The sequence below is a fragment of the Xyrauchen texanus genome, chromosome 26, assembly GCF_025860055.1.
Source record: "Xyrauchen texanus isolate HMW12.3.18 chromosome 26, RBS_HiC_50CHRs, whole genome shotgun sequence".
Classification (NCBI taxonomy): Eukaryota; Metazoa; Chordata; class Actinopteri; order Cypriniformes; family Catostomidae; genus Xyrauchen; species Xyrauchen texanus.
In genome coordinates, this window is record NC_068301.1 from 12710157 (window position 1) to 12724152 (window position 13996).

General features: G+C 38.4%; 1 protein-coding gene across 1 annotated transcript; it reads right to left on the minus strand.

The window, feature by feature from the left end:
* Positions 1-2007: 2007 nt before the first annotated feature.
* On the minus strand, positions 2008-12857 carry LOC127619811 (tyrosine-protein phosphatase non-receptor type 23-like). Its single transcript, XM_052092810.1, is given in 21 exon segments — positions 2008-4260; positions 4608-4787; positions 4938-5089; positions 5535-5689; positions 5852-6157; positions 8206-8345; positions 8437-8502; positions 8684-8798; positions 8890-8969; positions 9258-9316; positions 9412-9468; positions 10038-10085; positions 10167-10292; positions 10397-10477; positions 11071-11202; positions 11335-11384; positions 11570-11646; positions 11740-11798; positions 11800-11868; positions 11984-12058; positions 12681-12857. Coding segments are annotated over 21 exon segments (3801 nt in total). The 5' UTR covers positions 12765-12857; the 3' UTR covers positions 2008-2570.
* Positions 12858-13996: the final 1139 nt, after the last annotated feature.

The following is a 13996-nucleotide window of genomic DNA, read 5'->3' on the forward strand; positions in this document are numbered from 1 at the left end:
CCACACTCACAATACGATGAGAACTTGCAGTAATAAACAGCTGTGTGGCCACAAGAAAGCCACTTGTTAGTGAGGCTAATCAGGAAACAAACGACTTCACTTAGCTATGGAGCATAAAGATTGGACTGTGCAACAATGGAAAAAGGTCATGTGGTTTGTGTGAGTCCAGATTTACCATATTGCAAAGCGATGGGCACATCAGGTTGAGAAGGGAAGCGCATGAAACAATGTACCCATCATGCATAGTTGCCACAGCACAAGCCTCTGGAGACAGTACTATGATCTGGGGTTGCTTCAATTGGTCAGGTCTAGGCTCAGCAACGTTATGCAGCAAAAAAAATCAAGTCAGCTGACTACCTGAATGTACTAAATGACCAGGTTATCCCATCAATGCCAATACTCTTCAGGCTCAAATTGTGAAAGAGTGGTTCAGGGAGCATGAATCATTTTCACACATGAATTGGCCACCACAGAGTCCTGACCATAACCTCAATGAAAGTCTTTGGGATGTGCTAGAGGACTTTATAGGGTGGTTCGACTCTCCTGTCATCAATACAAGATCTCTAAAAATGAATGCAACTCTGGACAGCAATAAATGTGATGTTGCATAAGGTTGTCGAAACAATGCCATGACTAATGTGCACCGTCATCAAAGCTAAAGGCGGTCCAACAAAATATTAGAGTATGCAACTCTTTTTTGGCCAGACAGTGTATTATGCTAGTACTATAATCTGAACTAACAACACCATGTTCTCTAAGCAACTTCTCATCAACAAAATACTTCAGCACTGTGAGTGTGCTGTTCAAGCCAAAACCATCTTACAAAGAAAAACTGGGTCAGTTACTCTCCCAAAGCTCACTCCATCAAAGCAAGTCAAAAGCAGGGATGGCGTGCACAGACAGCTGAAATGAAAGCCTGGCTGTCTTAGAAGAGTGAAGTGCCCTTGAGCTCGCAACTTAAATAAAACAAATTTTGAGTAGCAGCACACAGCATCTACAATATGCACATACTGTATGCATTGGAGTATGCATGTATTGTGTTTGTCATTTTCATGTTTACCTGCACACATCAATACTATATTCCAGTCAGCAGCCATTACACTTTGAGTGAATTTAGTAACCTCTTATTCTAATCCTCCTTCCTCTCACCTCTTTATGAATAGTTTAAGAGAATTCCAAATCTGTTGTGCAAGGAAAAAAATGTTTACTTTAAAAATTTCTGTATCTCCATCACTTACTTTGACCCATCAAAGTTATATGGATCAAATTAAGCATATTGATTTAATCCAGAAGGCTCTAGTAACACATATAGAGGGACACATACAAACAATCGTAATAGACAATGTCCTATCTTACTTCATAACTACACAACCATACAGTGCCATCATATGGCCATATTAGGGCATTGGTGCATGAATAATTCAACACTGGTGGTATGCAAACACATTCAATTATATACTATACTGCATGTTTAGACTGTAATATGTACGTAGTATAACATTCTGTGCATGTTGAGTTATTGTGAATACACAGCAATTCCGGTAAGAAATGTCTTTTTAGTCAGGGAAGTGATTAAAACTCAGTGCCCACCTGATCAGATTGAAATCCTTTTGACAGCTTGTCTAGAGTTTGCCAAACAGCTCTTAAAATCTCTTAAAAGACTTTTGAATCAGCTTTCTACTGCTGAGTTTTTTTAACTGGATCATCCCTCTAATACCATACCCATTGTGGCAGCATTGTGGGGATTCGATTCAATTCAATAGCAGTAACTGGGAAAAAGGGAAGTATAGAGATGCTAATAGAGATGTTTTTTAAAACATGCGGTCATGTATGAACAGCCTTCAACATGACATGGACCCTAAAACAACATTGGTGTGGCCTCCGGAGATGTCCTAGACTGGCTTGGCCAAAAGTTGGGTTTGAATTCCATATCATAATCTTGGAATGTGACTGAAACATACATGCATTGTATATGTGCGTGCCCACACCATTTTTTAGTTTTTCCAGCAACTGATTTAATGTTGAATTTTTAACACAAGCAACATATCCAAAGAAGAGATTTGTTTTTTTAAGTCTCAAATTATTGCGGCACAATACAGTCTTATACCCACTTTTGTAAACAGTAAAAATATTATGGTGTATACAGAGCAATAAGAAAGCTATGTTTACACTGTATTACAAAAGTAAATGTAAACGCTAGAAGAGTATATTTGTATCAAAGTTTTAGTTTATGAAACAATGGAAATTCAACAAATTAGTAACATACACAATCAACCTCTTCCTTATCAACATCATCATTCAATGGATAGAGTTTAGATTAAAGTGCTATTTAGGATTAGAAAAACAGCATGATACGGGACACAAGAATATAATTTTATAATTATATAATTAATATAATATATGGACTTTATTTGGAGTCCCTCATATAGTAATAATATAATATTTTAAATTTGCTTTAATTTAGTCAATTTAATATATCATAGTGTGTAAGTAAAGTGCAATTATGTGTTAGTACATGTAGAAGTGTGTTCAGGCATCATATCTTGTTTAGTGACCACAAAGGATCCAAATCACCAAATGTCTCTTTTTTTCGGCACCCCTGGTACAGTGTCATCGTTACGGATTGTGCTCTGCATGGTATCCTGACTACCATTGATGACATCTGCACAACTGTTGCCCAATTCTGACTTGACATTTTTGCCTTTATCCACTCCACAATCAGATGCTTTACTCTGGGATTCAATGCAGAGATGATCCACTTTGTTCTGGAGAGAATCCAGAAATGAAGTGGAGTCAGACACTACCTCCAGAGGGAGGGCAGCACTTGATGTGGTTTGTGGCTCCAAATTTTGGATTTCCAAGGAAGAGGAGGGTATGTCTGGCTTAGTAGTGGAGATCTGGCTTTGGGGTGAGATGTGAGCAGGTACAAGAGTGCTAGCAAGTGAGGGAGGAACTGGATTATCCATCACTGGTACAACTGCTTGTCCTGACAAAGGGCGAGCCACATTTTGAGGGCCACATATTTGGCTTTGACTTGGAGTGTACATGGGTTGTCCTCCTGTTCCATTAAACATGGAGTTGAATTGGGGAGGAATGGTCTGTTGGCCCATGTGTGGTGATGCAAATGAATACATGCTGCCTTGAACTGGTACAGCTCCAGGTGGCATTGTGGGATGAGTGGATGGATGAGGACCAAAAGTAATTTGAGAATTCTGGCTGAAGGGTACATGTGGAAATATTTGAGACCCTGGCTGCACTTGCTGTGGATTTTGGATGGGTGCAGAGAGTTGCTGAGTTTGCGAGGATGAAAAAGATGTGGGAGCATAGCCCATATAAGGCTGAGTCCTGTTTTGTGGAAGTTGTCCAGGATGGAACTGATTAGAAGGACCAGACTGCGATTGGGTTACTTTTATTTGGCCTGGTAGACCATGCTGGGGTTGAGTATGTGGAACTAATACTGGTCTGTAGCTGGTTGGGAAGTCAGACTGTTGCTGTGCTTGGACTGGCCTGGAAGGCTGGTACTGTCCAGGTTGGAAGGGTGGCAGGATTTGCCCAGGATATGCATTTCTTGGTGTGGTTGAGGGAGCACTTTGTCCCGGCTGGGGGGTAACGCTTTGGTACGAGGTTCCCTGCAGGACTGGTTGGGCAGAGGAAGACTGAGGCATACCAGTTGGCATCTGCTGCCCAAGGGAGTTTGGCATGGATTCTTGTGGCCCTGGTAGACCAGGCCTAATTAAATTTTGAGGCATCTGCCCCATCTGTGGAGGCACAGTGTACCCCCCTGAAACAGCAATGGGTTCACTATGGCCTTGCTGCCATAGAGCTGGATTGTATCCCTGAGTAGGCATCTGTGAAGCGGTCAACTGGTTAACCTGAGGATAGACAGGTGTGACGCCTCCAGCTGATCTTGCTTGGAACTGCTGTGGCAGCCTAGGGATCTGAAGGGGTGCAGAGGGCTGTGGAAGCCCAGACGCTTGGCCATAAGGTGCATGATTTGGTGGAAGATGATGTGCCAACGGTTGTCTGAGCATTAGATCTGTATTGGGAAATTGTGGGTTTGGAAACAGAGTACCTCGGGCAAAATTCATGTTTGAAGGGAGGCTTCGCAGTTCTTGTGGAAGATCTTCTCCAGCACCAAAATGGGGGAGAGAAGGACCTACAGCCTCAAGACTGGAGGGTCCAGATCTAGAACCAAGAACTTTCTGCCCAACCACAGGCTTTTGGCCAGTAGATCTGGGAGGTGGTGTTTTTCCAATCTCCCTGTAGAAAGCCACAGTAAGACAATTATGCAGTCAGATAAAGTAGTCGAAAAATGGAAATGGAAGCTTGGTAGCTTGAAATGGAATACTTTAAGTATTGGGTGGTGGTAGCCTTCTGATTATTGATCTGAGCTGCTTATAAAAAGGTTACAGATTCAGTACCAGCTAGAGGCAACCCACCATCAGAAGAGATACAGAAATCCCACTCCTGCCTACTCATCACCATTGTGAAAACCATTTAACTGAACTGCCGGAACTGTCTCCCCACATAGTGTACTGCAGGTCACTGTATCTTAATTTGCAAAATATACCCCTAAGTATCATGACCATCAGCACGAGTTGACTTACCTTTCCAGCAAGGAAACTCGCTCCCCCTCTCTGGTTTGACAATAGGACTTGGTTTTTTCCAACAGGCATGAAGTCTTCTTGTCCAGATCCTGGTAGAAGTTTCTGCCCTCCTCAGCCTTCTTCATAAATTCCTCATAAGCCTCAAATGAGGCAATCAGAGAATGCACAGTGCTGTTCCACCTGCAGGACAGGACAAGATAATCATATACATAATGGCTTCTAAGCAGTAACTACACAAATCATCACTTAAAAATATACAGAGTATGTTTATATATGCATACAGAATATGCCCGTGCCGTCAGGGAACAAAAATACAGAGACAAAACGTACTGTTGCTCTGTGAGCGTTAGCGTCTTGCGTACAGGAGCGTACTTCACATTAGACTCGGTTAGGGCTTTCAGGAAGTTATCCTGGGCTACCAAGTTCTGTTCTATATACCCTTTCAGTTGATCATATTTCTTCAACTGTTCTGCAAACAATGTCTGTAAGAGAGGATAGAAACAAAAAAAAAAAAGATTTGGACAAAAGACATGGTCATTTGTGCAATGTAAACTGACAGCAGATGAGTACAGAGAGATAAAGAAAAAGCAGTAACGGTTTATAACAAGGTTCCACTTTTTAACATAGTTCACTACAATGGTTACCATGAACCAACAATGAACATTACTTTTACAGCATTTATTAAACTTGGTTAATGTTAATTTCAACATACAAATATTTTTTTTTTTATTAAAAGTTGTATATGTTAACAGTAGTTAATGCATTATGAATTAACAATTGTATTTTTAAAAACTCATTTTAAAATATTTGATAATTGTTAGTTAATTATACCTAATGCATTAACCAATGTTAACAAATGGAACCTAAATGTAAAGTGTTACCAAAAAAGCAATACAATAGTATGTTGTACAATAGTAGTTTTTTTACCTTGATCTCAACACGATCTGCGGTTACCAGGACTCCAGTTATGTCATCTTTATGAATAAGGTCACGAAGCTGGCTCTCCAATAAGATCCTCTGCTTCCGCATTTCATCAACTTTTTTGAGAATGGTCTTCATTTTTTGCAAGGAAGCCATATCGTCTTAGAAGAAAAGAGAATCTTCAACAACTTTCTAGGTGTTACACAGATGAATGAACTTTGATGTCAAATTTACATTCACTACAATAGATTGGTAGACAAATAGCTTCTCTTAACTTTCATTCTATAACTTAAAAAAAAACACAGAGATACATTCATTCTTACCTTGGCTGAGTTGTGGCTGAGGCAGGCTATTTCTGAGTTCCTCAACAGACCCCTGCAACAGACGTAGGTTTGGTATGTGTTGGTTGATGGCTCTGTGGAGCTCAGTGTTAGTGTGGCTAGCTGCCTGATGGGCAGCCTCATATTTCTTCATATCTTTCTGAATCTCCTGCAGGGCTGGAGGCCTCGCTGGCAGTCCTTTCTGTCCTACCACCTCCATCAAACTCTTCTCCCCAGCCTCATCTTCCTCCAGGGCAGTATGGACCTCCTCCAGAGATGAGCCCACGTCAGTGTACACATTTGATAGTGCTAAAACACAAATTATTTGATATCATCAAATCCATCAAACTGAAATTCAAACAAAATAGGACATTTGAAAATCTGCTAAACCAAAAACCCAATAAGATTAACAACATGCTAATTTTATTGTTTGCATATTACAAAATTATTGCTATTATGAATGGTTTATCATGGTATTCCTGCATTCTCAGATAACAAAACATCCACTAAGAAAATGTATTTAAGGAAACAAACTCAGACAAATGCCATTTTTCAAATTCTACAATGGACTAATTCTTACAAAACATTTTGTAAATGAACGAAGCCTCCTATTAAGGGCCAACAAGCAGTTTTTTTTAAATACCAACATTAATTTTACAAAACACTCCCTATTGAAAAGATCTTAAAGGTGCAATATGTAACGTTCGCATTTTTTTTTTGCCAATGTGTGAACAGCTTGTAATGCAACTAAAAAAATGTGCCCTTCTCTGACTTCCTAGGTTGCCTATTAAAGCCTGTAGATGGATTTTCATGCGAAGGGAGCAGGTCGCTTTTGCTGGGAAAATCCAAAGAATGAGACGTTTATGCATGCTCCCGAGAGCCTGGCCACAGTCTCTTCCGCTACTCAACAGCATCAACAGACAGTCTGCAACACTAGGTAGCGTAACCTTAGAGATGTAATCCAGAAAACGCCCGGCTCCCAGCACAACACCGACTCCTACGCTAACTCAGAATAAGCCAAAAAAATACATAAAAATTAGCTACTGAATCCCATCTGGCTAAGCTGGAATGTGATCGTGGTTGAGCGAAAACTAGAGTGAACAGGGTATTTGATTCCTGGAAGGGCCTTCGTTCGGTTTTGGGGATCAAAACCGACCCTGAATTATTCTTATCAGACAGGTAAACTTACATAACTGTAAAGTATGAGAAATATAATGCCATAAGGTTTGATCTGTGTAATATTATATAACTTGACCTTGCCTGCTAACGCTAACGATTTGCAAGCTACCTTACTTCGTAACTTTCAAATAATTTCAACAATCTTCTCTTTATACTAAAAGTCAGGTTAATGTCAATGTTAATCTGTAATTATTCAGCAAGGTAAACAACAATAATACATTATATGAATGCTAGACAATGTTCAAGATAATGCAAAAAGCTTCATTCATTAGTGTAACGTAACTTGGTTATACAGAAAATATATACATTCTATTGTTATAAAACAATAGCGCATCAATATATCAAAATTACTGTTGTGATTGAATCAAATCAATACTGAATTATGTTAACATATTTATAATGTACAGTCTATTTTATAAACTGCTAATGTCATCATCCTCAAAATTTAGCTAACAGCTATTGATAAAGCTGGCTATCTAGCCAATGCCAATATAGACTGCATTTATACGATAGCCTATGTATCATGCAAAGAAAGTGATTAATTCAGACTACAGTCTCGCATAGTCAGACATATATCCAGACTTTGTTTAAGCTTGTTCCAGCACTGGAGATTCAAATGTAACATGCAGTCTCAAAGTTTGTAGTAAAACATAACTGTGTAATTTTAATTATGCTACCTCATCAGTCAGCATGATGACGGTGAATCACGTTCAACCTCTTTGTACGTTTCGTTATTGTTTTGGTCGATGCTCTCTCACATCCCTATGGAGTGTGTGCACGAGCAACAGGTAGCTGGCTGAAGTTCACTTAACAGCCACAAGTGTCATTAATAACAAGGGTTTTTGAATCTTACATACTGCACCTTTAAGGGAAAGTTCACCCAAAAATTACAATTCTGTCATTAAATCTCACGTTGTTTAAAACATGACCTTCTTCTGAGGAACAATCAAAAGAGATGTAATAGTGATTGAGGCTGTCATTCTACCTAACATCTTATGTTGTCTTTCAATGAAGACAAAAATTCATATAGGTTTGAATGACATTAGGGTAAGTAAATAATGACAGAATTTACATTTTTGGGTGATCTACTCCTTTAGCATTTAACACACTGTATATCTTACATTTCACAAAAATCACGTTTTGTGTGTGTGTGTGTGTGTGTGTGTGCATACTCTCACCTTGCATGGCCTGAACAAGGTTCCTGACAGTGTCTGGTCGTACACTGAGAAATGCACATTTTTCCAACAAAGCATCAGGAAGTGATTTAAACATGTCAACTTTATACACAGAGTCACTGCTTAGAGACTCCATAAATCTCCTATAGAGGAAAGAGCATATTTGTAAATAGCTACACAATATGTAAAAAAATTTATCAAATCACTTCTGTATAATTATAATGTGTAACTTACTCAAGGATTAGGTTTTTGTCCTCTATCTTGGCCACAATGTCCCTAAGTAACTGTGCCTTCTCTTCACTAAGAGAGAGAGAGAGAGAGAGAGAGAGAGAGAGAGAGAGAGAGAGAGAGAGAGAGAGAACATCGTAATGGTTTCCAAAGATACATTTTCTACATACACTTTTACACAGTGACTTAAATGTAAAAAAGGTAGTGATGATTAACAATATTCTGAAAGCTAGTTAGGGAGACAACAGCTGACCTGTAAAGGGAAGAGGCCTCATGAGTTGCCATGGGAACAAGTTTAGAAAAGAGGTCAGGACCAGTGACACTCTGATCAGTTGGGGTCACAGGAAGGGGTTTCACCAAGGATGCACCTGCACAGCAGATGTCATAGGAGAAATAAGTCAAATGTGAACAAGATCATGATACTGAATATGTTAATATAATCTTAAAACAAAGACTTACCTTTTACTGCTGCATGTGTTTCTATACCAGGCACAGACTCATGGTAAATGAAATCATTATCTTTCTTAGCTGAAATAAACCTAACACAGGGTAAAGAGGGGGAAAATTACATGAGTTAATGCAAAATAAAAATACAATTTTACACTACATGCATAATAAACAACATTTTACAATAATAATAAAAAAAAGGAATCCTAACATATTTTGATGCATTACAACTCTTTTTTTGCTAGATGTACCAATGTTTTAAAGACACTTGGTGAGGAGTCTAAACACACCTTACAATAACCTTAATATAGAGCTTGAGACTTAAATGTGATTTGAGTATAACATTCTGCAAATGAAAACAAAAATTCAAAAGGTCTTACTTCCCACCAATCACATCCATTGTGAATTTCAGAGCTTCCTGCACAGTTTCCGATTGACCCTGAAGAGGTCAATATGTACAGGTAAAAGGTTAGAATGTCAATGAGTTTAATAAACAGGAGTGTTGTGCGTGTGTGTATCCGTATGAATCTTTACCTTGCTCTGCTTAATTGCCTCATTCACTTTGTCTAGGGAGGACTGAAAGTAAGCAACCTATGGAGAAACAGTAAGTGGTCTCACCCTGTCACCAAATTGTTACATTCAACTGCTCAAATTCTACAAAAGACATTTCATTACATGGGGCATACAGAGGTGGAATTTAAATGTATAGTTTACCCAAAAATCTAAATTCTCTCAACGTTTACTCACCCTCATCCCAGATATGTATGACTATCTTACTATGTGTAAGAATATATCAGATCTGTTGGTCCTTACAATGCAAGTGAATGGTGACCAGAAATTTGAAGCTCCAAAAATCACATAAAGGCAGCATAAAAGTAATCCATAATACTCCAGATTTTTGGAGCTTCAATTGTTTTGGTCACCATTCACTTGCATTGTAAAGACCAACAGAGCTGAGATTTTCTTCTAAAAATCCTCATTTGTGTTTTGCATCTGGGACGGTATGAGGGTGTGTAAACGATGAGAGAATTTTCGGTGAACTATGCCTTAAAGACCTCTTTAAAGTTACATAAAGATTTGTTTTGAACGTAAAAATTTTCACCCCAACAAATAAATAGTACTTTTGACATTTTTATTTACACACGAACGCATACACTTACAGCCTCTCCAAATTTCTGCTGCTCCTCTGACTGCTTTCCCATATGCAACTAGTGAAAGTAAAATGAAGGACATGCATAAAGTAAGTTTATGTTACATGATTAATGTAGTGTTTTACTGTGTGATCTCACATTTGTAATGCCACTGAAGTAGCTTATCTTCAGGCAGATGAGTTTCCTCCACTCCTTCTGAATCCTTCCTGGCACACATTCAGAGTTATCCAAAACCCTCAGACAGTCCTTATAATAGCTACACACCTGCAAACAGACTTGGAAATAAGTGTGGCAGTAGCAAGCATGCGGTTTAATCAATGGCATGCTGTAATATATTGGTGATAAGCATGTACAGAGCTTCCTCCTACCTGGGCACAAATTCTTGCTACCAAATGACTCTTCCTGTTGTCTAGTAGAGTTTTCTCCAGGAGACACTCTTGAGCCTGTGCCTTAGAGAGTCAGACAGACAGTGATAGATTTAAAAAAATAAAAAAATAAAAAAAAATAAGAAGAATGGCATTTAGAGAAAGGAGAGCTTAGAATGCACCTCAAAGTGTAAAAAGAAAGTAGTTATTATGCTGCCTACAGATATTCACTTCTACTTGATATCTCCAACTTCCAACCCAATAGCGTTCTTGTTATCTGATGCTTGGAAGTCGATGTATAAAGAATCAAAATAGAAATGCTAGCATTTGTTTCGAAGATGTACAGTTATCAAAATAAAATAAAATGTACAGTGTTTTACACATCTGTATATGTGACAGGTTTTATTATCATCATGTAATATAGGAACTCATTAATGCATTTTATTTATGTGAAATTTTATCATTAACTGTGTCCATGTTCCTAGGTGCTGCCATTCTCGCATGATATCACACAGCCGCACCTAGGCAGAGCCAGGGTTGGAAATTTCCGCCCAAGTTACCAAGTTGTACGCCCAACTTCAAGTAGTGTTCTCTTGCACTTTTTCATGTAGGAAGTTGGATATTCAGACTTTACTAGATGAATGGAACTCAGTATTACACATAGACTTTGTGTTTACCAGCATGAGGCTGATGTTGATTGACAGGCTCTGGCTGCTCATGTCAGAGCTGTAGCTGTGATTGTAGTGGTCTCTCAGATAGGAGAAAGCCCCGGCAGAACACTGGAAATGTGTACAGGACACTTTCATCCCCTTAACACAACCACGCAAACAAACACACATAAAGAGTGAGGAGTAAATAGTCGCTGTGAAAAAGTCACAAATAAATCCTTAACATTTCCTAAGTACAGATTTATCTGGAGTTGCAATGGATTGTATGTTCACCTCCTCAGATAGGCGGTTATCCACAGCTCCCAGAACAGAGTGCAAGGCACCTAAAATATGATAGAGGAATAGTTAAAAAACTCCAACTGGTAAACAAGTGTGTAAGTGTCAATTGGTTTGATGTTCTGTTATCTAAAAAAAATAGTGACAATCAATTTTTAAGAATGGCTGAAGTGTCCAAATACTTTTTGGGGTAATGGAATCTATGTTGATGCTTTAATTGTTTTTAACTCACCAAGGTTATAAAGGACACAGGCCTGCTCATAGGTAATATCATCATGCGTGATATTTCTCCCTGAAAATAGATCCGTCCTGCAAGCAAAAAGAAAGAATAATAGCTTAAATTACTGGTTGTAACAGATGTAACCTCATAAAAAATTTGTATCACTGACATGAACATTTTACCATGTTGCGGGCACTGCAGCTTCCTGGCCAGCTGCCATGGGAACACGACTCTGCAGAAAAATGAAGCTGACCAAAGTACATTCTAAGAGTGTTGCAGCCCTCAAAATCTCTCTGTATATTTACCACAGTCTAATAAAGAGAGAGAGATTTAAACACAAACTTTATAATCAACGTCCTCTTTGAAATGCTCAAGAACTTCAGCCAATTGCAGGGTATTTAATGCAGATGTTGACGTTAAACCCACCTGCCTAAGTTGCTCCAGCCTCTTCAATGACTCACTGTAGTTCTCTGGATTTTCACCATAGTTTAATTGAATATACTGGGGGACAAAAGAGGGAAAAGGCCTTATGGTTGAGTATGAAACATCAGACATTGACATGTAGATAGGATTACATTTTTGACAGCAAGAATTGCAACAGCATTTTCCTGTCATACATTAATGTTAACTGTTATAAGACAACTTCCTCATCTTAATCATGCCTCCCTCCCTAACCTGGTGTGATCACATCAACAGATGAAGACAGTATAGGGTAATGTGATATGACATTGTCACACATAATATACTATATAACAATAATTCAGTACAGTTGACACAAACATTACTGGCATACACAAAATACCAACTCATGGTCATCAAGGATGTCATTGCTGACTTAATGCAAACTGACAAGTTTTGAGTGTGAAGACACAATTTGTTTTTCAAATGACTAGATTGCAAAGGCCAATTGTAGGCTTATTTGGATAAACAGGCACGAAATCAACGAGAAAATTAATATTTCACAACTCATACATGCTGTTAACAGTTTTTAGAAGTAATATAGCAGCGAAAGCTGTTTATTTAGTTGTTTATTTATTTTATATCAGAGATCCTTAAAAGGTTATAAACACACTGTATGTTGGTTGAGCTGTCTATCGCTCGTTTGGACCGCGGAGAGTCTCACCTGTCTGACGGAAGGACTGAACTGAAACTCCCCCGCTTCCTTCAGCTCCAGCCAAATCATCGGCATCCGCGGAACAGCCTCCATTTCGCCTCAACAAAGTACTATTTCAAACGAATAACGTGTTTAATGGCGATTCACACAAAATATGAGCAAATTGTGGCTTGTTTGGATCGTGAAACTCACTTCATGCCCGATCCGCCTGACGCTCCCACCTTTGACTCTTCAAAATAAAACGTCACCGGAAATACGTAATCACAAATTTACATGAGCTTTTTAACATTATGGCTCGAAGAACGGACGAATTCTTCAGCCCTTCATTTCGATATATATATATATATATATATATATATATATATATATATATATATATATATATATATATATATATATATATATATATTTACATGTTTATTAATGTATTATTGTGTTTATTAGGATTGTTGTACCCTGTGTTTACTTATTTGTGCGCTGCGTTTGTATTTGTATCCACTAGGGGGCAGCAGTGTGTTAGGTTTCATTAGCATGGCTGATTGACTCCCTTTGTATTGTACTCGAGTCGAAATAAAACTTCATGAATTGCAGAAAATTGTCACAATGACAAAAAAAAAAAACGTGTGTGTGCGTGTGTTTTCTGACATTAAGTCAGCATAAAACGAACACTAGAATGGAGGAATCATTTATTATGATTTTATATTTGTTGATGTGTGAGCTGTTTTTCATCATTTAGGGCTGTTGTCAAAGGCTCATCTCTACAATGGTTGGTTCATTTAGGATATTGTCACTGCCCCTAATTTTGCCTGTAGGGGTTTTTTAAAAATGTCAGAAGGGCTGAGTTTGACCTGTCAACTGTCACAGTGTTAAGTTGCTTATTGACAATTTGCTGGATTCACAACCATTCAGAACAATAGAACTTATTTTCACAGTAAAGGTCACTAACATGTCACTGTGGGTGTTTCTCTTGCACATTTTCGCTCTCTAGCTAGATAATGATGGTGATTAAAACAATATGACAAGCTCCACAGATCAAGACACATACATTGGAGGATAAATATGTAAGTTCAAGGGAGGTCAGAACTACTTACGCACACATTATATGTCTTACACGTGGCTGGTATTGGGCCTTTTTGCTCAGATCTTTTGTCCTGTTCCTGCAAGCTGCTAAAAGACTTATTTTCAGAGCAGAAAAATGTCAACTGTGTGTATGTTTAAGAATATGTTTGTGAGTATGAATATATTTTGGTTTGTGTGACAGATGTATTATATAGCTACTTGAATTTAATCTTAAATCTGAGGGATATGAGCATGGGGCAACTTTG